This window comes from Ictidomys tridecemlineatus, chromosome 4 (genome assembly GCF_052094955.1).
Source record: "Ictidomys tridecemlineatus isolate mIctTri1 chromosome 4, mIctTri1.hap1, whole genome shotgun sequence".
NCBI lineage: Eukaryota > Metazoa > Chordata > Mammalia > Rodentia > Sciuridae > Ictidomys > Ictidomys tridecemlineatus.
Window position 1 is genome coordinate 202,479,440 of NC_135480.1, and position 27,042 is coordinate 202,506,481.

Here is a 27,042-nt window from a genome sequence, read left to right on the forward strand (position 1 = left end):
ACCTGGCGCAGGGCTGAGGACTCTTGAAAATATAAAATAAATAAATAAATGTTCTTCAGGAGCTTAATGTCTTCCAGCTGGGCAGAGAAGATACATAAAATATCTAAAGAATGAATTTAGCCACTTAAAAGACACATTGATTGACTCAATCAGTGCCTGTTCTGTCACTCACTGGTGACACCATGCCAACTTAGACCTCTGCCTCACCTTAAGGAGTTGTGTGCTGTGTGCTGTGACTCAGAGTGGGAATTGGTAAATGTAGCAGGACACAGAGAGAGCATGGTGGGGGACGAGAGAAGGGAGGGAACTGTTCTGCCAGGAATCTCAGGGAAGTGACATGGAAGGCCTCGTGGAGAGCTGTGGGCTGTGGGCGGGTGGCAGAGAATAGACAGGAGATGTGGGCAAGCAGCATGATTCTTGGCAATGATGCGTTCCAAGGGCAGTGAGCAGATGATTCTGCCTAGCAGAGAGTGTGAGGCAGCAGAGCTGAGTGGATACAAGGCAAACAGGCTTTGGAACCAGGCAGGCCTGGGTCCACCCGCCAGCCCTACCATACCTATATCACCAGCCCATTACTTCTCTGAACCTTAGTGGTGCAAAGAACCTGTGCTCTGAAGTCATTCTTGAACCATGATTTGCTAGTGATGTGATCTTGAACTTTTTTTGGCTTCCATTTTCCATACAATAGGGACGTTGGCCTTGTGAGGCTGTCATGAGGATTAAATGAGATGATACAATAAAGCACTTAACACCTGGGTACAGTGCATGTTAACTGGCTGCAGCAGTAAAGATGAAATTCAGCAGCAGGAGTGCAGCTGTCAGTGAAGACCTACACTTGGTTGAGTAGCATGGAGCTCTTGTGAACAGTGAGAGTGGTGCTTGGGAAAACACGGGAAGAAAAGTGGACCCTGCAGACCTGTGGAAGTCATAGAACCTCAGAATGGTACTTGACAGCAGTGGCTCTCCAACTAGAGCAGACATGGGAATTACCTGGAAGGCTTATCAGAACAGATCACTGGGACCAGCCCAGAGTTTCAAATTTAACCTGTTTCTTACAAATTCCCAGATTGATGTAATGTTGCTGGTCCAGGCAACACACTTGAAGAACCCCTGCCTTATAGAATCCCAGACAAGGCATCTGTTAGCCCTGGCCAAAAAATCTTCATTCATTTTGGAGCCGTGTGTGTGTGTGTGTGTTCATAGTTCACTTTTAAAAATCTTATAAGACAAACTTTAAATATATTTTTAAATCCTGTAAACAGTCTCACTGCCTTGTAGCAACTGTTTTCATCTCCTTTCGGTACCTCATAATCTTTATAGCTACAAAATTCATTTTTAGATGACTGTAATGAAATTGCATGTTTGCTTTTGCATTCCTCTCTTTTCAGTTAACTATGTTTTGTAAATGTCTCCTTCTAAAGAGTTGCCATCTCAATCTGAGCATGATAGCCCAATTTGGTGATAAATGGCTATCTGTGAAAGTGTCCCTTTTTTTATAAAATCAGGTTGTTTCTAGTTCCCCATGTTAGAAGTAACGTATGCACTGGTGGTTGGAATGAGTGAGAAAAAGGAAACGAGCAGAACTCCAGCTTTGCTATCTAAGACTCTCTTGAAATTCTGACATTGTGTTTTGAAAGGAAGGCAATATTTTTTCTCACCTCTGGATAATAGAGTACAGTTTTCCCTTGATGTCTGCAGGGGGTTTGTTGCAGGACTCCCACTGGGTGCTAAAATGAGAGGGAAATCCCTTATATCAAATGGTATGTTTGCACATGACCTACACACTTCTTCCATGTGTTTCACATCTTCCCTGGATTGCTTATAATGCCTAGTAAGACACAATGTCAGGTAACTAATTCTGTACTCTCTGGGTTCTTAGGCAATGACAAGAAGAAGCAGTCTCTACATCTTCAGCATAGATGCAGTTTTTTTCAAAATATTTTTGATACATTGTTGACTGAATCCCTGGATATATAACCCATGGATATGGAGGGTGACTGTATTATGAAATTAAAAACCATTATGTGTTCTATATACATAAGAAAGTGGGTTTAACTTTTCTTTGCCTGGTATGATGGAAACCATTGGGAATCCAATAAATGTTGAACATGCTGGAACTCACATTTTATGGAAAGTATTCAGGATTATATAAAATGGAAATGTCAGCAGAGACTTTGACTTTGAACAAATTAGGTATAAGTCTTTGTGAAAAGCTAAGCGTGGCCATTCAAAGCAGTAATAGGGGAAAATTAGGGACTTAAATTCCTATGGTGGCTATTGATATGAATTTGGTAAGTGAGAGCCTGGAATCCCAGATCTCTGTAAACTCATGGGAGAGATTCTTAACCTTCATTGGATAAATATCTTTCTTTTAAATATTTTTTTTAGTTGTAGATGGACACAATACCTTTATTTTATTTATTTATTTTTACATGGTGCTGAGGATCAAAACCAGTGCCTCACCCATGCCAGGCAAGGACTCTACTGCTGAGCCACCCCCAGCCCCTTTTGAAGATCTGCATGTGCAGACACCATGCGAGGATCTGAGGGGCAGGGGATGCCATGTCTCCTGCTTTCTTGGAGCTGTAGTCCTGTTCAGAAACCAGCTACCTGAGCTTGGCATCCCAGGCAACGTCTTTCCTGGCTCTCAGCTACACTCCTAGCCTTCATCAGGCTCCTCTCCCTTCAAGGAGCCCAGAGGCGGTCAGTCTAGCTGAGCATAAAGTAATTCACTGAAAAGACATGGATGAGTCTCCCAGGAATGAAGTGCAGAGCTGGGCCCCCTTTGGCCGCCCAGCAGCTGTTCTGTCTGTTCCTCTCTGGCCGGTATGATTTCTCATCTTTACCTTGCTCTGTGTCTCACCATTCTTCTCTCCACACATAGCTTCCCCTGACTGCACATCACCTCTCTCTGGTCCCTTTTTGCCAGCAGCCAGACGGGTGGGTGTATTCTTTCATTTTTATTGTGCTAAAGTATGTACAACATAAAATTTACCATTTTAACCACTTTTAAGAATATAATTCAGGGGCAATATGATGTATAATATTATACAACCATCACTGCTAATTGCTCTCAGAACATTTTCCATAATCCCAAATTAAAACTCTGTACCCATTAAACACTACTCCCCACCCCTCCTCTCCCCAGCTCTTTGTAGACTCTACTCTCTATGTCTGGGCATTTGCTTCTTCTAGGTACCCCGTATGAGTGGAATCATATGAAATTTTTCCTTTTGTGTCTGAGATAGTTCACTCGGCATAATGTTTTCAAGGTTCATTCCTGTTATGGCATCTATCAGAGTTTCTTTTCCTTTCTATGGACAAGTAGTATTTCATGGATATCCATATGTAATTACATTTCATTTATTTCTTCTGTTGATGGACTTGGTTGTTTTTACCTTTTAGCTATTAATCATACATGCTCTGAACACTGGTGTACAATATCTGTTGGGGTCCCTGCTTCCAATTCTTTGGAATATATTAACTAGGAGTCGAGTTTGCCAGATCACATGGTAATTCCATGTTTACCTTTTTGAGAAAGTCCAACCTAGTCTTCACAGTGGCTGGACCACTTTCTATTTCTACTAGTAGTACCCAAGGGTTCCAGTTTCTCCACATTCTTGCCAAAAATTTATATGCAATAGTATCCTAAGGAGCATGAAGTGATATTTCACTGTGATTTTCAATTTTTTTTTGTTTTAATTAGTTATACATGACAGTAGAATGTATTTTTGAACTTTGATATATCATATATAGGTGGAGTATACTTTCTCATTTTTCTGATTGTACATGTTGTAGAATCACATCAGTCCTGCAGTCATATATGTACATAAGGTAATCACTGTGATTTTGATTTGTTTTCTCTAATGCTATAAGTCATTTATATATCTTCTTTGGAGAAATGGTTGTTCAAGTCTTTGCTCATTTTTTAAATTGGCTTCTTTGGGTTTTTTTGCTATTGAGTAGTATGAGTTCTTTATATATTCAGGATATTAATTCCATATCAGATATAAGAATGGGATATCTCTGATTTATCATTTTACTTTTTGGGTAATGTTTTTTGATGTACAAAAGTTCTTTTGAAAAGTTTTGATAAATCTAATTTGTCTATAATTTTTTCTCTTGTTGCCTGTGCTTTTGATGTTACATCCAAATACTCATTGTCAGATTCACTATTCTGCAGATTTCCCCCTACATTTTTCTTAAAATTTTTATAGTTTGAGCTTTTATATTTGTCTTTGATTCATTTTAATTTCCATATATATGTGAGTTGAGAGTCCAACTTCATTCTCTTGAGTGTGGATGATCAGCTTTCCTAGCCCCATTTTCTTTTTTAGGTGAGTAAATGTTTATTTGGTGGATCTGTAAATAGAGGGAGGGTCAGGAGACTCATATTCTGCTGTATTTTCAACATCATCTCACCCTAACATCTGCATTTTATTATGGTGCTAAAGTTTGAACCCAGTTCCTTGTACATTCTGTGCACATACTCTTCCAGGGGATTGTGCCTCTAGCCCAAACATCTAATTTTAGATTGTACTGTATTATCCATTTATATCTAGTATTTTTTCATATGATAGATTTAGATAGGCCATTCTATTGCTCTTTGTGTGTGTGTGTGTGTGTGTGTGTGTGTGTGGTGTTGGGGATTGAACCTAGGGCTATTTCTTCCACCCTCTATTAGTCTTTTCTTAATTTTTATTTGTTCTTTTTAGTTATACATGACAGTAGAATGTATTTTGATATAGTGTATATAATTGGAGTATAACTTTCCATTCTGTGGTTGTACATGGTGTGGAGTTTCACTGTGGCATATTCATATGTGAACATAGGAAAGTGACATCTGATTCATTCCACTGTCTTTCCTATCCCCACCTCCGCTCCCTTCCCTTCATTCTCCTTTGTCTAATCCAATGAACCTCGATTCTGCCCCGCCCCCAGACACACACCTCTTTCCCAGCATCATTTATTGAAGACTGTCTTTCCCCACAGAATGATCTTGGCACCCCTCTGAAAAATCAACTGACCCTATACACAAGGGTTAATTTTCTGGCTTTCTTTTCTCTCTCATTGGTCAATATGTCTGTCTTATGACGATGATGTTTGTAAATATTGAGAGCACAATGCCTTTTCTTTTTTGAACCCCTTCATTGGTTGATGGTTACGCTTCAAATCTGGACGCTTACCATGCCCTGCAAGACGCCCCACTCTGCCTTTCTCTTCCTTCTCTCACTCACTCACTGTGCTTCAATTTCTGTCCTCATTGGTCCCTAGAATGCACTGAATTCTTCCCTGTCCCAGGACTCTGCCGTTGCTAATTCTTCTCCCTGGAATGGGCTTCCCCAGAGCTTCCTGTGGCTGATTTCAGCCTAAACGCCCGCTTCTCAGAGCAGCTCCTGCCTCTTCCACAGTGTCCCTGCTGTGCTGTCCTCTAACTCAGCACCCTGTGTACTCTCTGAACATTGCTTACCACAGTCTCTATGTATTTCATTTATGTATTTATTTACTACTCTCTCCATTCAAGGAGAAGATGGGATCCGTGTCTGACTTGTTCACTGTTTATTTCTAGAATCTGGCACATGCTAAATTCTCATAAAATTTTATTACTAAATTGATTTCCAGACCCCGAGTCTTCAACATTTACATTTCCCATTGTAGTCTATTTAACATTTCAAGTAGAATATTATGGATTGTTTCCTCTTTTTACAGGTATATATCACTGATTCAAACAGTGGTGCTCAGGGTAGAGGGGTCTATGCATGATCTTCTAGAACTGTCTACTCAACGGAATTTGTAGATAGGGCACATTTTCTCTGAAAATGATGTAGACACATCAGTTTTAAACACAGGAGCTGGGCTGAAACCCCAAAATGTATCTCATGTGGTAGATTATTTACAAGCACCTGGTGAACATTTCTCCCTCTGCTGGTGTACTCTTTTTCCTGACATTTGACTAATCCCATAAATAAGGATATGGATTATAAGCTTCCTGAGAAATAGAAATCATGGCTGTTTGCTTGTCATGGTATCCCTAGTACCAAGCACAAGGCTTAGCATTACTTAGTGAGTATTGATTAGATGAATGAATGATCCAGGTGAAATTAGAGAATAACCTGACCCATGAAAAATTAATAAAGGAAAGGAAAACAGCCTCTTTGACACCTACCCCTGCTGCCAATGCAGTTAGACTCATTAGGTGTGGTGTATTCCGCCTAAAACACACACCATCTTTCTTCCTGATAAATTACAAGTCTGGTCTCCGTGGCAGCATCCTGCAAGGCACAGGCATTGCACCACCACCATTCTTCATCACTTTATATCGAAATTGGTCAGGAAAAGCACAAAATTGTTTGTAGCTTTTATTGATCTGTTCTCGGCCTTCGACTTGATGGAGCAGAAACTGAGTGGCATAAATGATGAATGGTCTGGGCACAATACAGACCTCTCCCCTCCTGTCCCATCAGGCTGCTTATTCTCGTGCACCCCTCTCTCTTAGTCCTTCTGGGAGGTCACCATCTGCAGGTAATTTGGGATCAGGATAAAAGAAGGGGGAATATTGTCCATTCCTCCCTAAACTTGTTCTTAATGACTCGGACCCGCATTTGGATGAGGTACAAGCATGCTCCCCTGCCAAGAGGAAACAAACCTATGAAAGGGGTGGGATTTAGTTCTTAGGAACTCAGAATGGCCTCAAAGGACATCTGGCTTTTGTGCTATCTAATGACTATCAAAGGAATGGTTGACAATGAACATGCCTGGCATCTGCAGATTTTAATGTTTGAAGTTTTGACTCTTTGAGGGCTCTCAAAGTTTTATATGTAGTAATTTATATTTTTGCTCAAGCACAAATTTGAATTATGCCTGAGGGACTGGTGTCCAGAAAGAGGATAGTTTGCTAATGAGTAACTTAGCTGCCGGTCAGGCATCCCTGATCCAGCACAGTCTTATTCTCTCTTCAGAGTCCAGTAGGTTTTTGTTCACATGGGCATTAACAGGAGAAATCATATTCTATGTGGCATCACCAAAGTGAGAGATTAGTGAAGGTGCCAGCGTATCTCCCCCTGGGACACCCCACCTCAAGGACTACAGCCATCCCAGTGTTGGCAGATGCTCTCTGGTATAACAGGCTCGAGCCTGCGTCTCACACAGCAGGTCAGCTCCCTCTGGTACCTTGAGACATGTTTATCTGGGCACACTCACTAGCAGTTCTGTGTGGTCCAGAACTCTGATGATACTTCTTGATGTTTTTACTGGCTGTGGGTGATTGGTCTTGCTGACTTTGAAGCTTTGCCAGGCTACAATTATTGCAACCATTTTCTGTGGGTAGAATTTGAAGATCTTAATCATATACATATTTATGCATTAGAATGGAGCCATAAATCTTCTATTATGGTTATTAATTTGTTGTCCTTATTATTAGTTTGAGCACTTATTCAGTGCTTGCCATGATCCAGTTGCTATACTGAATCCTTGAGATGCATTTACTCATTTAATCCTCAGTAACAACCATCAGAGATGGGTATTATTTGATTAGGCCTCACACGGCAGCTGCTCAGAAGACACTTGTGGACATTGAATGGATTCCCATTTACTGATGATCTCAGAAAAGTCCCGTAGCTAGCAAGTGCCAGAAGTGACATTTAATCCCCCTACACCTAATCTTTTAGGGTACAATCTCATATTCTTATGGTCTGGCTGCTTACAGAGTGTTTTCTAAGGAAATTAGGTTGATCGTTGAGTAAACACAGCTGCTCTTAATCAACAGCACAGAGCACCCTGCTTTAGCTTTTAATTCAAATGTATCGTTTCAAACTGTTTCTGTCGAATCTTAACAAAAGCTTGGTTTTAAGAAGCTGTTCATAAAGAGTTATCCAAAGAGATGGCCATGCCTCAAATGGTTTGAATTTAATACCTGGATCAAGCCCAACCCAAGACAGCTACACACACTTGGCCTGCCTTTCCTGCTCTCTCGCAGACTTGCATTTCTTGATTTGTGCCTTGGCTTTGTGCCTTTCATCTGCTTTGATGGACAGAGTGGAGAACAGCCTGACGGGTCTCGGTGGTGTATGTCTTGGAGGATGCTGCTGAGGAGCTCTCTTAGCCTGTCACACAGTGTCTCCTTTAAGAGGACCTAGGAGAAAAACTTTTCTTAGGATGGAAAAGTACCTACCATGCTTCTTCTGGGAAGCTTGTGGTCAGCCTTATGAGCAGAGAGGATCCTGTAAATGGAAGGGATTTTTCCTTTATTTAGTGGCTTCTAGGAATCTCAGGACTCTACTTATTTCCTTGCCTCTGGTAACCTTGAGAGGCTTTATAAGATGGCTGCTCATCTTTTTCTCTTGTTTTCAGTTTGTTTATCCACATCTGATACACCCTTGTTCGGAGTGTGCTGTTATCTAATTTTATCCTTTGAGTAAGATATCATTCACTAAGCTGCTTTCAATCCTGTTTTGAACATAAGATAGAGCATAAACACAAGGTATTTCTACATCCAGCCTTAACAGCATAATCCTTCAGTCTGCCATTGACGTGCTCAGTTTTAGGGAATGGTTTGAACAGTTGTCTCTTCCCTACCCCACTTTTTTCTACAGTGTGATTTTATGACCTAATTTCCTAGGATCAACAAAATGCAGGCAGAATTAGCACCACCTGACCAGCCATTTGGTGACCATCTTGAGCACTGAGCCATGTGTTAATAACATGGATAGCTGAGGCACAGACCCATACCAAATGGCCTAGCTAAACACACACCATACATGAATACCAGAACCTCCAGTCCTTCCCAGGAAGAGCCACCTCCATGATATCTGTCACCAGAATGGTCTCCATTCTCAAAACAAGAGTTTCCAGTGCCCCCCTCCCTGCCTCCTGTGGGTCAGGGTGTCTCTTGCTCTCCTCAGAGGTCACATATTGCCTCCTATATGTCCAGGTATTTCCTCCTCAAGTCCATGTGTTCTGTGTCTCTGTACTACTTCTTGCTTCTGCTAGTATCCTGGGGTCTTTGTTCTTTGACTCCAGTGACCTTCACCTGGTCACATGTGGTACCCTGCTATACTCTGAAAGTATTTTCAAATTGCTTACAGAGTGTTTTCTAAGGAAATCAGGTTGATTGTTGAGTAAACACAGCTACTCTTAATCAACAGCATGATAGCTAACAGGCCCCTGCCCTCATAACCAGAGATGCAAACTGTGAAGCACATTGTTTACTTGGCTAATTCTTCACCACAGGAGAGAGAGAGACCAGTTTCCTCCTTGGTTGTGATCTCTTGTGCACTCCAGTGGCAAAATTTTTCTGAGCATCTCCGACATGCAGTCTCTTCCGGTGCCCCACTTATCTTCCTGTACCACAATGTCCCCTGCCCACCACCATGCCCCTCATATACCTGCTTCGACTTTCATACCAGTAAGACAGGCTCAGCAATATTTCTCATTGGTTGTAGAAAAAATATCGTCGACTTGATCAAAACGTGGAATGTTCTATGCCTTTGATGTTGCTCTGATGAGTAGAAAGTATTCTCAGTTTTCTGAAAGCTGCCTTTAGAAAGGGCCCGTTTTCTTCTGAATTTAGGCAAGTCTTCCCATCTCAGCTGAAGCATTGGGCACACAGAGTTTGAAAACTGCTCTTGTCCTTCTTTTGGTGTCATCAAAGATGGAAAGGAATTTATCTTTTAGCCAACCTTTCACCACACAGGCTCTGAACAAGAAGAGCTCTTTTGTCTGGCCTGCAGAAATGTAGCCCCTTTCACTTACTAACTGCTCCAGGCAGGCAGCTTGAGAAACTTCCCCCGGGGCTGTGGATCCAAGAGCACTGAAGTTTCTCTTGGTGCCTTTAAACTGAGACCCTTTCCTTTAGGCTCTCGCCTGTTTCCGGCAAAGCCACGCCTTTGCCAATGCACGGCTACCCCACGGTTGGAGCACCTTCTTTGCCCTCTCTCTTGGAGAGAGAAATATCTATAATGTGTATGCTTTTTTTTTTCCATTGAGGGAAAATCATGAAAAAAATCCAGTTTCTCCTGTTGCATGTGCTTTATCAAAAAGAGCTCAGGTTTCTCATCCCTCTGTTACTGCTGAGCCATGAGTAATATTTTTTTTAATTAATTTACTGGTTTAATTAAAGCGGTTACCTGGGCAAAAGATGCTGTGCTTTGGGGCCCAGCTTCTTAACTGGCCTATTGCAGTTGCTGCTGTGCTGCAGGCTCAACCTGGGTTTGCTCCACCCACACGAGAGCGTGCTGACTGCATTGGGAGTATGTTCCAGCATCCTGCACCTTCTCTTTTTGATCCCTCCTGATTTTCTCCTCCTGATGCTTCCCCTTCTTGCACTCCACAGAAACTGCTCTTGCCAAGGTCACCCAAGACCAAATTCAACCAGCGTTTCTCCACCTTTGCCTAATGGGACCACGCTTTCCCCTGCCTGAACTCTCTCCTTCCTTGGTGTCTCCCTGCTTCTCCTTCTCAGCATTTCCTAGGGATTCCTTTTCTGCCTGGCCTTTCATGCGGATGTTCCTCCACATCTGTCCCAGGTGTTCTCACTCTGCTTGCTTCTGGGTGATATTCCTTAGTCCCACGCTTCAGTGTAGATTGGTGACTCCCAGATCCACATATTGAGTCCAGATTTCTATCCTTGGATCCATTGCCCAGATGCCCCCTGGACATCATTACTGGTTGGCCCAGTGGCAACCAAACCTCAATGTGCCCCAAACTGAACTTACTGTCATCCCTCTTGCCCCATGCCAGACCACCAAATAGATGGCACTACCTTCTATTGTGTTGCTAATTGCAGAAACAGGAAACCAGCCATGGCCCACCCATCTCCTGCCAAACCCTCTTGGGACTGTACTCCAAATAGACTCCATGGCCAGGTTGCTCTTCATCCACACCAGTGTGCATGGCCGGTGGAAGTCTTTTGAATGCCTTCGATGTGTAAACTAATTTGAATTTTACAACTGCCTACAGAGAGGTGTATGTACCATTATTGCCCCATTTTACAGCTGAGGTGACTGAGTTGCAAAAAGGCTGATTACCTCATCCAGCACCACATAACTGCCCCCACATACACCCTTTATTCACAGTAGATTGTGCCTTTGCTATAAGTGACCCTCAAATTCCATTGTGCCTACAAATTCCTTGAGTGGCTTGTTTAAAATTCACATCCTGATCAGCACATCTGGAGTGGGCTGAGCGGCATGCATCTTCCATTTTGAAAGTAACTTTCATTTTCTTATGTGTTTCTTACCTCTCTCTTCTTGTCTGGTTCACTTCCAGGTTGCCTGGTTCACTTCCAGGAATTCCTTTTTCTGAGTGACTTTTGTGTCATTTCCATTTCCTGTGAGCTTCTGGGACTTTTCCTGACTCTATGACTTCTCAAAGAAATGTAAACGAGTGTGCTGTTACCTAGTGTGTCCACGTTCTTAGCTGTCATTCGCTTCAGTCTGGGAGCTTTGCCTTCCTTGATGCTGTAAGAGGACCTTCATCCTGGACAGCCCTGGCAGTGTCATCTTTATGCTTTCCAACAAGTAATGGCAGCATCACCCTCAGCATCTCTCCTCTGCTTAGGGAACCGACTAGGTGCTCTTTAGCCTAGGATTTCAGAATTTCCATGGTCTCGCTCCAACCTGTCATTGAGCCTTAGCTCACATGGCCCAGGATCCATCTAACAGGCCATTATCTGCCGTGACGCTGGCCTCTGAGGCCGTCTCACACCTTCTGTCCTTCTAGAACGCCCTGCTGGACCTGCCCCTGCCAAGGCCCTGCTCTTCCCGGCCGCCTTTCCTGGCTTCCCTGTGGCAAATCACCTTTCCCTCTCCAGAGCCCTGCAGTTCTCGCATTCCTCCAGCACCCATTGTATTTCACACTGTAATAATTTGTGGGCCTTCCTTACCTGTCCTAGTACAGGGTCAGGATTCTTTTTAACTGAATCCCCAGCAGCACCAAGTTCACTGCTGGGTGTTCACATATGAGATACACAATCAGTTTTGCTAGAAATGTGGTTTCTTTTTTTTTTTTTTTTAATTTTTTTTTTTTGAGAGAGAGTGAAAGAGGAGGGGGGGGGAGAGAGAGAGAGAGAGAGAGAGAGAGAGAGAGAGAGAGAATTTTTTTAATATTTATTTTTTAGTTCTCGGTGGACATAACATCTTTGTTGGTATGTGGTGCTGAGGATCGAACCCGGGCCGCATGCATGCCAGGCGAGCACGCTACTGCTTGAGCCACATCCCCAGCCCAGAAATGTGGTTTCTGATAAATTATTTTTCCTACTTTTTTATACTGCTTTTCATCCTTTGTATATGTGTATGTGCATTCTGACTTACCCTTATTATGGAACATTTAAAATGTACTAAAAAGCACAGAGAGAATAATTAAATTCATCCATAATCTTGCCACCTATGGATAATCACTATGAAGATTTAGGTATGTCCCTTCAGTAATTAAATTTATATATAAAATGGACTTATATGTTTTACATATTATTATTTTACTGTGCTTCTTTACTTAAAAACAAAGTATCATCTTTTGAAGGCATAGATACTCTTCCACAAACAACTTGGTCTCCCTCCATCCAAATCTCATATTTCTTATTTACATCTGACTACATCGGCTGTAACCTCCCCAATACAAGTGAATGGCAGTGGTTCTAGGTAAGTGTGCTTGTCCTGCAGGTTCAGGTTAGTGTGCTAGGGGACATGACGGTACCTTCTTTAATCCTTACATATCTGGAAATGACTGAGTTACCGTTTCCATGAGAACAACTTGATTTTAAGATTTCTGAGTCAACTGCCTTATACTCTTAGAACTTCACAAATATTGATGTTACTATATTCATTTCCTGAACTGCTATCATAGATTTCCACAAATCAAGCAGCTTAAGACAATAGAAATTTATTCCCTCAAGGTTCTAGAGGCTAAAGTCCAAAACCAAGGTTCTACAGGGCCATGCTCCTTCCGAAAGCTCTGGGTAGGAGTTCTTCCCTGCCTCTTGCTGCGTCTGGGGTTGCCTACCCTTCCACCTTCCAGACCCCCTTCAGCTTGCAGCTGCATTCCACTGTCTCTGTGTTCTCGCGTGGCCTTCTCCCTGCACCACTGAATCTGAACCTCCTTCTCCTCTTCCCTTAGAAAGTCAGAGTTGTGGAGTTAGGTCCCATAGAAATTCAGTAGGACCTCATTTCAACAAATTTTATCTGCAAAAAAGACCCCATTTGCAAATAAGGTCATGTTCTAAGGTTCAGGGTGGACCTGAATGGGGTAGAGCAGTGCTATTTAACCCAGTATGATTACTTAAGAGGAGTAGTTCCAATTTATTTTCTTTCTTCCTTAGTAACCTTTCCTACCTGAATTTTTTTCAAAATTTTGTTCTTTTTTCTTTTATTAAAAAAAATTCCCATAATTTCTCTGCACATTTCTGTTTTGATTAATTTTGCCTGAAACATGTATCTTTGTGCTTTTTAGACCCAGGTCTTTAGTCAGGGATGAATATTTTCTTCTACTATATCTTTATTTATTGCTCCCCCACCTTGAAACAATAAAAATCTTTTTCCTCATTCCTCCATAACTGTCTTTTTTTTCTCCTTATTTTCGTTTTTTTTTTTTTTAATTTTTATTTTGGTTCCTTTTCATTCTGTGTTTAGCATCTAAAATGTTTTTAAAAATGTTGTTGTACTTATGCTTTTCTTTTCTCATAGATGATAGTCTTGCTGTGTTGCCCAGGATGATCCTCCAACCTCAAGTAGCTGGGATTCCAGGTGGGCATCCCCCACCCACAGCTCAGTGTTTCAGTTTTCTAAGGTTAACACTTGTTTCCCTCTCCAGTGAAGATTTTCATCCCCCATTTGTGTTTTTTGGGCCTGTTTTATCTCAACATGTGTAGAACCTTTACGTACTATTACAGAGAGATTATTTTTTTCCATTTCCTTGAGGGCAGCAATTGCTTCTCTAAATTTTATTTTGAGTTTGAAGTAAAGACTGATTCAAAGGCCAGGTGCAGTGGCACATACCTTTAATTTCATTGATCCAGGAGGCTGAGGTGGGAGGATCTTAAGTTTGAGGCCAGCCTCAGCAAGTTAGTGAGATCCTACCTCCAAATAAAAATTTTTAAAGGGCTGGGGATGTATTAAAGTTCAATTCCCCAGCACTGTGTGTGTGGGGGGGGAGATTAATGCTATACTTCCTTTTTTAATTTTCAGGATCGTATGTAGCGATTTTCCAGAGCTCCTATATTGAAGGGGGTTTTTATCCTCCTTCTTACAAAATCTACAAACAAAAACAAAAAGCTATTCAGACCTTATTTCTTCAGCATTCAGAGTGTATCACTGGTCCTCTGCTGTCATTGTCCTTTGAGGACTGTAGCTTCTCTGAGCTCAACAGCTGTGTGGCCGGTGATTGTGCAAAGCTTCCTGATCGATTTCCAGCGTCCAGTTGGTGTTTATGTTGTAAAGCTCTGCCAGCGTGAGATAGGATGTTCTCCTGTGCTTGACTCTTTGCTGATCTGAACCAGTGGCTCCAGAATTTACATACAGCGGGAGCTCAGGGCTACAAGAAGTAGTCTGTTTGGAAGAGGAATATTGAAGTAATGTTTGCTTAGCTCTTTACATAAGCTTGAGAAAATGTCAGCTTTCTAGATCAAAGAACAAGATGCAGATTATACGCCTCTCCCTTTGGTGAGGCCAAGAACTTGGCATGTAGGCAAAACTATTCTCCCCAGCCCTCTGCCCCAGGACTCTACCTGTCTCTCTCCCTATCTGTGGCACTTGGCTTATAAACATTGCATTTTCTACAATAGAATCTTTTTTCTTTCCCACTTATTTTCTTTCTTTCTTTTTTTTTTTTAATTTGACAGTAGGCTCTGTTTATTAACTGACCAGATTACAAAAATACCACAGTAGACACCTTAGTTCATCCTTCCAATAAGCCTGCTGATCTGGTCTCTCCTTTGCCACTATCCCTACTTTACAAAACGGGTGGTCTTGCCAAGCATAGTAGTGCCCACATATAAGCCCAGGCCCATAAGAGGCTGAGTCAATTTAAGTTGACAAGGCGATCCTCCTGACGCAGCTGGAACACCTTTCAGATCTGGGGCCCCCTACCACTGACACCTCTGATCCTGATGACAGACACTAATTTGAATTCTGCACATACGTAGAGTTTCCTGCTTTTCTTGCCATGGCCATTCAAACATTCATTCTGCACACCTACCTGTATTCCTATGATACTGTTTAGTTTCTCCACGGATAAGCTTCCTCCTAGCCTTTCAAAACATCTTTGGGCAAACTTCTTTCTCAGGCACTTGATCTTGGGCTCTGTGAAATTCCTTTGCTTTTTCTTCAAGACTGCTGGCTTGGATGCTTCCATGGTTTCTAACTGGGAAAGAGTCCTCCCCACTTCCTGCCCGTTGTTTTCTTGAAGGGAAGAAGAGGTGCTGGCGTGGGTGGGATACCTCAAAATGCAGTTGCTCTTCATATAAACTCAGTATCTCTGACCCAAAATGCCATAGTGGAGGGAAGAATTAACCAGATTGGTTCTATTGGAAGCAACAAAGCCAGTCACCAAATGCATCTCTCGGTTCCTCCCCATTGGTCATGGAGAAGCAGAGAGTGTTCTGATATTTCACCGTAGGATGAAAGGTGGCCTTCACTCATGAGTTGCATCTTCTGCATTGGATCTCCACAAGTGTTTCCTGCTAGCCAGATAAATTTGAATTTGGAAACTGAGGCAAGTTCATTTGAGATGGAGAGTTTGTTGACAGTGCCCATCCTGACCTACCTCATAAATGGTGGCATGCTGCGCAGCAAGGCCATCTGTCAGGAGAGAGGGTTCTAGAGAGGTGACTAGTGGTTGATGGGGTGGACTTGTGATGGGAAAGGAAGCAGGAATGAATGGAAGCCCTGGCCCGTGGCCCAGAGGAGCTAGCCTAAGTTGAGTGGGATGAGTTGGCTGCAGGCCTGCTCCTGTGGAAATGTGTTTCTGTGAACACAGGAAGAGGGGTGAGAGTATGTGTGGGTGACTGGGTGGTCATGACTCTGAGGGCCTGATGAGGGGTCAGCAGTAGACAAGGCCTGTGCATAAGTTAGACCAGCACTAACTTTATTAACCCCAAGTCTGGAGGCCATGAACCAAAAGACCAGAGTGCGTTAGCCAGGCACTGTGCCAGTGTGGGGGGAGGGCGTTGCTGGAGTCTTAGGATGGGTGGCAAAGCTCTGGAGCCAGGCAAGGTCGTTAAGTGGGAGAAGGCAGAAGGGCGAGCTCAGGCCATTGGCAAAATCATCATGATGGATGTGGATCTCGCTGAGGATGTGGCCAGGATGAGGATGATAAGCAAGGCCTGAGCCCAGGGCCAAGTTCTCACTGCTTCTCTTCCAGTCACTATCTGTCCTCCTGGATGATGTTCCTTCAGGCATCATGGTGCTCAGCACTCACCTGCTCAGCTTCCCAAATCTTTTTCCTGTCCCTGGCACAGGCAGAAGGTGAAGAGTGGGAGGAAAAGTACACATACCTCTGTCCCTGAACCTGGCTCCCCCATCCCTCCCTCCAGCAGTGAACTGAAAGACAGAGATGGGAGGGAGGAAGCTGGTGGGGAGCACCACTCAGCATGAGGACACAGCAGCGCCCACCAGCGAAGGGACAATGCCTTCTGCCCATAGTTATTTTTATGCATACATTTAAATGTTCTTCTTTTCTGAACAGTTCTTTCTAAGTCAGGGGTGAGTATATGTGTGTGTGTATGTGTATGAGAGACAGACAGACAGACAGGCAGATTTGTATGTACAGGGTCAAGTGGTCTGCTTTCTTGACAAGTATTTGCTGTTTTAAAAAGCCTGCTGTGTTGGAAATCATTTCTCAAAGGTCCTGTACCAGAATAAATTGTGTTATAGCAATGCAGCCTTCCACCGCTGCCTCAGGCAGAGCGGGTCTTTCCAGCCTCTGACCTCCCCCAGCACCCTGCTTGCTTCTGTTGTTATGGCATTTAACCAGGTTGCATTGTGATTTATCTGTTTATACGTATAGTCTTTCTCTCCCATTAGGATTTGTGGTCCTCCGGGGCAGGGATCATATTGCATTTATCTTTATTAGTCCAGCAGTTCAAACAGGCCCTGAAAAATAAGTTCTCAGTAATATTTACTAGATGGATCAATGTTTAAACAGATCTTCCAAGAGTTTAAATCCAGCATTAAGGCAGTTTAATCACTAACCCACTAATTAGTGATTTAATGCTAATCAGCATTTTATATTAATCAATGTCATATTATTATAATAACACATGTTATAGCATAATATTTATTGAGCACCTGATACGTTGGGTGCTACTCTGGGATTATTATATATATTACATTATCAAATTCTCTCTGTGAACCTAGAAGTGGATATAGTCATTATCCCCATATTAGAGATAAGGAAACTAAAATGTAACAAGGAAAGATCAAGTGACTTTTCCAGTAAGCTAATAAATGTAAAACTGAGATTTGAACCCAGTCAGTTGAGTCCTAAACTCTGCACTTACTATCACTCATTTTATTTTTATTTTTTTTTAATTTTAATATTTATTTTTTAGTTATCTGTGGACACAACATCTTTGTTTTGTATGTGGTGCTGAGGATCGAACCCGGGCCGCATGCATGCCAGGCGAGCGCACTACCGCTTGAGCCACATCCCCAGCCCCACTATCACTCATTTTAAAGAAAGGAGATCTGGAGGAAAATACAAAATATTATTTTTAAAGATGCCCTTTACATAATCTTTCTGAGATATTCTTTACCAAGTAAAAATATTGTTCTGTGGTTTATACACTTGAATGCCACTTACACAGTGCATGCTAAACAGAAATCACAGTAATCCCAGACAGATTTAGGATGGGAACAAATGTCAACCCAGGAGACAAAGAAGTAAAGTAGAGGAGAAAGAGATTTTTGTTTTTGAGAAAGTATGTATTCATATTAATTTAAGAAAGATTCTCATTTAATTGTTTTAAATAGGAAACAAATGATATTTTTATTTAGTGATGAGTTAATTTCATTTTTTGCTTCTTGTTTTCTGTTTTCTTTTTTTAATATTTATTTTTTTTAGTTGTACACAATATCTTTATTTTATTTATTTATTTATTTATTTTTATGTGGTGCCGAGGATTGAACCCAGGGCCTCATACTTGCTAGGCAAGTGCTCTATGCTGAGCCACAACCCCAGCCCCTCTTGTTTCCTATTTTCTATTAAATTTCTTTCTTTCTTTCTTTCTTTCTTTTTTTTATTTATCTGTGCTGAGAATCAAACCCAGTGCCTCACACGTGCCAGGCAAGCTCTTTACTACTGAGCCACAACCATAGCCCATAAATTTCTTAAATTCTACAAATGGATATTATTGCTTAGATATTAATTTTTTCCTGAAATAAAACATCTAATACATTGAACACTGTTCATTGTTGTGTGAGTCAGTTACAGTGTGGCTGAGATTAGGCAGAGCCCACTCAGAGCATTGACTCACACAGATAACTGCTATTTAGTGTAATTAACAAATCAGATGAGAAACCGGTTTGATCTCAAGAGTTGCACGAAGGCCCAGCATGGTCAGTCCTGCAATTTTGCAATTGCAAAAATGTTTATAGCTGCACTGTCCAGTGCAGTAGCCATGTGTAGTTGTCAAGCACCTGAAGTGGAGCTAGTACAGTTGAGGGATAGGTTTTTTTTTTTTTTTTTTTAACTTTAGTTAAGTGAAAATAAATTTAAACAGAGCAAGAATTCTAAAGGAATTGCCAACTGACCATCTAATTAGTCATTTCCTTTTTCTGTCTACTAGATATCATCCTTGGGATCTGATCATTTGGTGTCTGACCCAATCAGAGCTGTGGGACCAAATAAATTAAACATTCTGCCTTCTTTCCTTAGCATTGCTGATGTTCAATACATGTCAACTCCCTTTTGCTGACTTTCTCCCCCAAAACATGCAAAAGATCTGCCAGTTCTCTATGGAAACATCTGTGGCCACTGTGGGGTGGGGGCATGTAGAAGACGGGACCTTTCACCTCTTCAGAAGACCCCCAGGCCATGGTGCCTTTGTGGGCAGTGTTCTGCTATCTTGGGTTTTTAATAGTGATAGGCAGATTCAAGTTTCTTCCCTTTTTAAAATAATTTTTACTTTGTATGTTTTCTTAGTTGTTCACTCATTGAAGTTTTCATGGTATTCTCATAGTTTCACATTGCATTCTCTTGATCTTTTAAAAAAATTTCTCTCTACTTTGTCATCGTATTTGATTTTCTTCCTTTTCACCGCGCACATTCGTCCCCTGCTCCCATGTGTCTACGGATTCCACTGCCCTCCTCCTTCTGCGCAGCCCTCTTCAGTCTTTGGCTGATTCCTGTCCCTGCTGGTCCTGGGTTTATTTCATGGTTATTTTTCATATCTTCTAGAGATTACTATTTAGTTCCTTATTGTTATCCTTTTTTATTTATTTAGTAATGAAAGCATTTAAGAATATGAATTTTCCCATTAGAGAACATCTAGGGCTTTGTATGCTGTGGTGCATCCTGTCCCTGTTGTTGGGCGGGTTTGAATCACATCCAGTTTGACTATTCGTAGTCAGCCCAAGTTTTTTCAAGTGTATATTTTGAATTCCCAATTGTTTGATCCTTTTGAATTGATTTCTCACTTGCATTATACTAAAACATGATATGTACAGTTTTACAGGATTTTTTTTTTTGGTCTTAAGGAATTTTATACAATCTTTGTGGTTTTTGTTCAATGTTAACTTTAATATTAATTTTATTATTAAAATTTAATAAATGTTTTAATTGTGTATTCTCTGTACCTTGCTAAGTTCAACATATGGCTATTAAATAATGCTTTTTAATTTTATTATTTGACTCTTCTATAAATCCTTACTAGTTTTTGCCTTGATCTGTCGGAGAAACATACTAAAATTTCCCACTATAATTTGTGTGTGTGTGTGGCACTGAGGATTGAACTCAAGGTCTTACACATGCTAGGTAAGTGCTTTAGTGTTGAGCTGAACTCCTGGCCCCCCTATAATTATTATTTATTAACTCCTATTTATAATAGTTTTATTGTATAATTATATATTATTATTCATTATATAAATATTTATAATTGTCCGTTTGGGGGGGTAATTCTATTTTTCCCTAAACAATAATATTTTAATTTTTTTCATTTGATGCCTCTTTTTCTTAAGTTTTACTTTATGATTTTATTCTTCCTTCACTGTTTTTTCTGTTGTTGTTCCAACTTACCAATAATTTCTTTTATGCAGCTCGAGGGATCAAACCCAGGGCCTTGTGCATACTAACTAAGTAAGTGCTCAACCACTAAGCTACATCCCCAGCCCCAAGTACATAATTCTTGAAACATCACAAGAATAGAGAAACCAGGTGTGGCAGTGTGTACCTATAAACCCTGCAATTGGGGAAACTAAGGCAGGAGGCTTGCAAATTTGAGGCTGACGTGGGTAATAGTAAGACTCTATCTCACAATAAAAAATAAAAAGAGCTGAAACATACTTTAGTGGTAGAGCACCCTTGGGTTCAATCCCTAGTACCACCACCACCAAAAGAGAGAGAGAGAGAGAGAGAGAGAGAGAGAGAGAGAGAGAGAGAGAGAGAGAGAGAGAGAGAATATTCTCCCTGATAACAAGCATTCAGTGGGTGCCTCATTTTATACAACTATTCTCTCTCTCTTTTTGTGTTCACATATGTGTGTTTTTGGTTTCATCTTGTTTTATTTTGTGGTGGTACTGGGCAAATGTTCTACCACTGAAGTACATCCCTAGCCCCTAAAATATTTTTTATTTTACCTTTGTTTTTCATGATTGTTTTATTGTATATAATAGATGGCTTTTGCAACTAGTTGAATTTCATTTATGTTCCTAATTCTTGAGTCTTTTTTTCTTTCCACAGGGAAATGTAACCTATTCATATTTATTAAGATGTGGGTGCCATTCTCTTTGTTGACCTCTTGGTTGTTCCGTGCTCCCCTTTAGCTACCTCCTCATTTCACTCTCCTCTTGGCTGCATCCTTCAGGAATACAGATCTGGATTGATCAGATTAAAAAACATCTTGCATGGGGCTGGGAATATAGCTCAATGGTAGAGGCTTGCCACTGCAAAAAGTGTTTATTTTATTTTTTTTTAAATTGTACTTAGAGGGCTGGGGTTGTGGCTCAGCAGTGGAGCACTCACCTAGCAAGTGCAGGGCCCTAGGTTCAATCCTCAGCACCAAATAAAAATAAATAAATAAAGATATTGTGTCCAACCACAACTAAAAAATAAATATTTTTAAAATTGTACTTAGAGTGGATAATTTGTTTTTGCAAAACCTCTATGTTCAATCCCCAATACCAGCTTAAAAAAAAAATCTTCATGAACCACTGAACTCCTGAAGAGGCAGTGTTGTGTTTAAGGACAGAGCACTTATTTGAAAAAATCTCTTCTCTGGACACTTCTCCTTGAAGATTAACCAAGGGCCCCATGTGCTCTCAGGTGAGAGGAGACCTGACCCACCTGCCCCTTGCTGCTGGCTCCGGAGTGGTCAGATGGCAGACTGTCTGCTGTCTGCCCTCTTCCCCTGTCATTCAGGCCCAACTGTGTTCAACACAGGAGGCTTCTCGGGCTTCGGCCTCACTCGATAGCAGATGCCATGCTGGAGGAGCAGGTGGGTCTGAGGGGTGACTTGGTTCCTTCTGGGCTCTGCCCACAGACCACCTTCATGACATGGGTCATTCTTCATGCATCCCCCAGGCATGTCTCTGGTTTTTATCATCATTTTCCTCTATTTGTGTCAAATTGATAATCTAGTTATTTTCTTCTTAGCATCAGTGATTTGGTTCATGGTGGCCGCTGCTGTTCAAAATCCAGGAATCAATGCACTTCATCTGTAAGCTAATTACAGATTATTTTCATACATGCAGTTCACCCCAAAATTTTTGCAATAACTAGAGACTTTCTAAAATATGCTTGTGCTTTAGGTAGTAAATCTGTTTTATAGAACATTTGCTTTGATACTTCAGGTCAGTTTCCACCTTTTGAATTATGAGCTTGTCATAAGACCAGTGATTTTTTTTTTCCTGCCTCATGAGGGTAATAGTTGGCTTGGAACATCGCAGTGCAGTGGAATGCAGCACGTTGATTTATTTTTCACATCCAGCCAGGTACTGGAAGTGGGAGGTGGCTGTGCTCCCAAACTCAGGCTTGAGATAAGCCACTGTCTTCCTGTGGGTTTCAATGTGAGCTTCCAGGACCCCTCTGGTTATGGGGGTTCTAGCCAGTGGAAGAGAAAGGGTGCAGGGGAGATATTGCCTCTCTCCTGGAAGGCCTGAGTCTATAATATAAATGCCACCCAGGACTTTGGCCCACCTACAAATGGAGAGAACTGTCAGATGGCCACCTCAGGGGACTGAGGTCCAGCCTTGTGTCCAGGTACATTTCTGTCACTGGAGGACAATGTGAATGGCATTGTCCACTCACATTGATGGCAGCTGGAACCTTAACTATACAGGGTGAACTGCACTGTGGTATTGGACATTTAAATGGTTCCAGTAGAAACTGACTTTTCTGAGTCAAATCTTTCAGCAAAGGGAAGAGTGTAGACTTTGTGTGGTCTTGGTGGCCAGATCAGAGGTCTGTGAAGAGTGACTGAAAGAGAACTGGCTGACACAGCTCCTGGCTACAGCCTCTCTTCCGTTACAGGGGTTTTCCTGCAGTGTTAGTGTGGTTTGTTTTTGTCCCTTAGTTTGCTGGCTCGGTCTCCTCCTGCCTCAGCTGGTGTGCCAGTCTTCATCAGGCACCAGCCGCCACAGCTGCCCGAGCCAGCTGTAGGGTGGGGTTGGGTGGGGCATGCTGGGGCTGCCACTCTGTGTCAGCCCAGTGACTGGCAGGCCTTCCACCCTCAGGGGCCACCCTACACTCGCCAGCGTGTGCACAGGGTGTGAGTGTGAACCCACAGGATTTGATGAATTTGCCACCAGGTTGACTTCCTTTGCCATAGTGATTCCCGAGCTATTCTGTCACTTTGTCTTTCCCACATGATGAACCTGGTAGATTTCTGTGACATTTCTCACACAAAAGTAACGAATCCTCTCTGGTTTCACAGGTTTGCCCCTGTTTTTAAATTTCTTTTGTCGCTTTCAGTAGGATTTCAGCCTTCATTTAGTTGTGTATTTCTTGTTCATAAATGCTTGATGAGTGTCTGCACTATGGCAGGTGGTATGCTTAGCTCTGGGGATACCGGCTGTCCTCATGCAGCTCTGGGGGGCAGAGGGAGTGTTGGAGGAGAGCTGATGATGGACCAAGTGATCATTTGAGGAAGGGAAAACATCACTCCCCGGGGTACTTGGAAATTTGCAGGGCATCCTTTCCCTGGGCAGTGAGGTCAGTGAAGGATCTTGGAGTAGTGGGGACTTGGCAGGCCTGAAGAATGAGCTGGCTTCACTGGGGGAACTGGGGATGGGGGAGGTGGGCCAAAGGGTCTCCGTACTTTGGTGCACCACATGCACACGCACACGCCCTCTGGTGGGAAGAAAGGGTGCTGCAGGGAAGTGGATTGTAGGCACAGATGAGCAAGCAGTTTGCCAAAACCACCCAGCATGGTGTGGTGTTATGAGGAATTGTGGCTGAGGAGCAGTGGTGGAGGTGTCTGGACCAGTAGAGGTTGTCACAGTCATCCAGGTGAGAGATGATGGTGACTTATTTGCAGACTGTGAAGGAGAGATGGGGAACTCATGCTCCTAAGTTCACAGGGAGCTAAATTCCTTCTATCCATCAAATCATCAATTGTGTTCTTCCTTTCTTTCTGAACTTCTTAAGCAAGGCGAGCCATATGCTTCTTACTCTAACATCAGCAAAGGAAAAGGCAAGGTTGCTTGTGCCTGACAGGGTCTGGAACATAATGGCAGACTTTTAATTTGTATTGGTTTAAGAGTGAATGAGTGGATTGGTGAAAGATGGTCGCTCTTCTCCCCAGTCCTAGATGGAACAAGCTATCATCAAGACTTTATCTACCCACCTCTATTTTAGGCATAACAAGGAGAGTACACTCCTCTCATATACCTGTGAGATATTACTAGCTAATTATAGCACTCTTTTTCTTGCTAAGTCCAGATATGATCGCAAAATGGCTCTCCCAGAGCCCTTGAGGCAGTCTACGCCAGTGACACCCAGCTTGGATCCTATTTGCTGCTCCTTCTGCTTTAACAGTGAGTGCACACCTACAGCAAGGATGACGCTGGTGCCGAGTCCTCTACACTACCTTGTGGAAATGACAATGACCCTCAGAGACCCAAATCAATCTTGCTCTTGTACTTTAGAATTGGCCTCTGTAAAGTCAGAGAACAGTCCACAAGCTCAGCCTCACTTGACACCAAGTGCAGAGTTTGGGCCCAAGGACCACCCTCAGTTTCAATCATTGCCTAGAAGGACTCAGAACTCACCAAAAGCTGTTCAGCTCACTTACGTTCAAGTGGCAGCCAAAGGATACAGACGAGAATCAGACAGGGCAGAGTCCAGGAGGGTCCAGAAGCAGAGCTTCCAGCTGGAGACCTGGGCAGCAACAACCCCTGCTGGCAACAATGTGTGGCAGTGCACTTGGAGAACTCACTGAGCCGCGGGATCCAGAGTCCTCAGTGGGCCTGACCATGAGGATATGGCTGACCACCGTGTGGCTGTCCTTAGCCTCCAGCCCCTCCATGGGAGACCTGTACTATGTGAACGGGAGCCCTCACCATATTCCACAATGTTACTTACTATCTAGTGTGGCTCAAGGCCCCTATGTGAAGAGACACAGGAAATTCCTCAGGCTTAGAAGGTATATCCCAGGAGCCTAGGGTAAAGCCAGACTTCTGTTTGGATAAGGCAAACTCTCAGTTTATCAGCAGTATAGGATCTGCTACCAGCAATAGCCAGGCATATACATAGAAATCTTTTTATTTGTTTTTAGGAATTGCTTTGCAGGTTAAAGATTAGATATGAAAACTGGGCCTCCTGGACCTTTCAAGTAAGGTCTGGTTAGATGAGGATCACGGCATCCACTGTCTGGCTGCCTTTGCTCACTCCCAGCTCTGTCTGGGCAGCTATCTGGGAGCTATTGATTTACCCTTCTCTGCCTCGATTTCCTTGCTCATAAATGAAATTAATAAGAGTTTCAGCCTTGTGTTATTTTAAGAATTAAGTAAGATAATACATATTAAGGGCAAAAGAATAGATGGCACATATAAGTACTCAATAAACACTCAATACTATTTTTATGTTTATCTTGAGAAAAATGTGCCAATCTTTCTCAAATAATTTTCCTTGGGAAAATTTGTGGGGAGGTTCTCTGAAATTTTTCTCTTACTTTAACATCTCCATGTCTTGTAAATACTAGTGAAAGTAATAGATAGCAAATCTCTCCTAAGATAGTGTTTCTGTTTTACTGGGTGAGCCTGAGATGGAATTGTAGGATGCGCCCCTCCCACCCACAGCAAGCATATTCTAATAAGTCTGGGGTGTGGAAGTTGTTGGCAGATCTTCGATGAAAATTACAGGTAGATATAAAAGGTTAAAAGAAGAGAGATCATTTTTCCAAGTCACTCTGACAAATCTAGGAGAGTATCTTGGGGAGCAGTCTGAGGACTGTGGTGCCACGTGTGCTCTCCTCCCCCCTCGCCTCCTCCTAGCACACAGCCCTTGAAGACCATCCGTCTGCAAGTGCCCTCTTGCCATTACTCAGACAGTCTGCCCACCTGGAAGGCATGTGTTGGCCTTTTGGAAACTGTTTAAAACTGAATGAGGCACAAGAGCTTCCTCTGATACTAGTGGATCCTTGCGTTCCTGCCAGCCACTAATTGTTCTTCCGGCTGCCCTGGGAAGGCAGTTGAACTTGATGCTTGGCTTTGAGTTTTGCCATCTGTGAGCCGCTGCTTGTCCACATTTGATGTGTATGAAAGATTATTTTTCCACAGACCATTGCTTTAATGTTTTTCAGTTTTGGAAAATGTTCTGATTTGGATTTGATGCTCTCATTTTCCACTCTTGCAGCCCATGTGGTCCTGACTCTTGGACTTCTAAGATTGAGGGACTGATGCTCTGAGGACTCAACTGATAGGACTTAAAAGGAGCCCTTAGCTTCAAGGCAGGGCCCGTCAGCTCATGTTTGATTTGGCTTGAGTATAGCAGGAAGCCATTTGGACAGAAGGGGCATTGCAAATGGTGGCCCAGCTACTGACTGAATGCTCTTTTTTCCCCTAGCTTATTTCCAGTGATGCTGATGGAGCTATCCAGAGGGCAGGCAGATTCAGAGTGGAAAATGGCTCTTCAGATGAGGTAAGAATATTCCTCAGTTCCTGTTCTGGCACCAAGCACACAATTGTGATGCCTGTGCCACAGCAGTGGACAGTTTGTGATGGTCACAAATGACTCACCTGAATGGAGCTCTGGAAGGGGTAAACAGAGCTTTCCAGAGCTTTGCATGGAGTAGATGTGGAGGGGCACTGCTATTACCCTGGCATGGAATGTGCTAGTAATTGGGTGACACATATCTTTTAAAAGTTCTGTCATAAAACCAGGTGGACACATGCCATTGTTCCGTCAGAGTGGTAAAAAATAATCCACAGCATCTTTTTTGGATCCAAGCTCCGACCATTTGCCAGGCTGGTCAGCCCTGCATTGCCACACGAACAGATCCATTTCCAGGAGAAAGGTGCAAAAGCTGTGTTGACTACCAATGTTACCTTTATTCAGAGAAGCTGCAGGGAAAGGAGGATACTGCTGCCCACCACTCCCTGGGCCCATGCCCTCCTTCTGAGCTCTAATGATCTTCCTTGCTGCCAGGCACAGGGATCACTTTTCTTTTCTTTTCTTTAAGACCTGCATATCTCGCTCTGTCCCTTGGAATCTTCCCCTGAAATTGCAGAGTACAGTGGAAGCTCCTGATTCTTTTTCATCTCTGAGCCTGTTTTCAAGGTAGCTAATCAGTGCTTTAGCACCCCAGCTTTAGAATCAGACAAGCCTGGGTTCAAGTTCCAGCTCCCCACTCTAGTTGTATGACCTGGGTGAGGAGCCCAGCCTTGCTGAGCTCAGTTC

The 27,042-nt window shown here is 42.5% G+C and overlaps 1 protein-coding gene across 10 annotated transcripts in view; it reads left to right on the forward strand.

Moving 5' to 3' along the window:
• The window catches only part of Garnl3 (GTPase activating Rap/RanGAP domain like 3), a 145,694-nt gene that overhangs the window by 32,569 nt on the left and 86,083 nt on the right, over positions 1-27,042 (forward strand). For all 10 annotated transcript variants that reach the window (XR_013438305.1, XM_078048246.1, XM_078048247.1 and 7 more), the window contains one exon: positions 26,209-26,283. Coding sequence is in view for 8 of the 10 variants with exons in the window: in XM_078048246.1 (XP_077904372.1) it covers positions 26,209-26,283 (75 nt within the window). In the remaining 2 variants the exon portion in view is untranslated. The remainder of the gene's footprint in view (positions 1-26,208; positions 26,284-27,042) is intronic.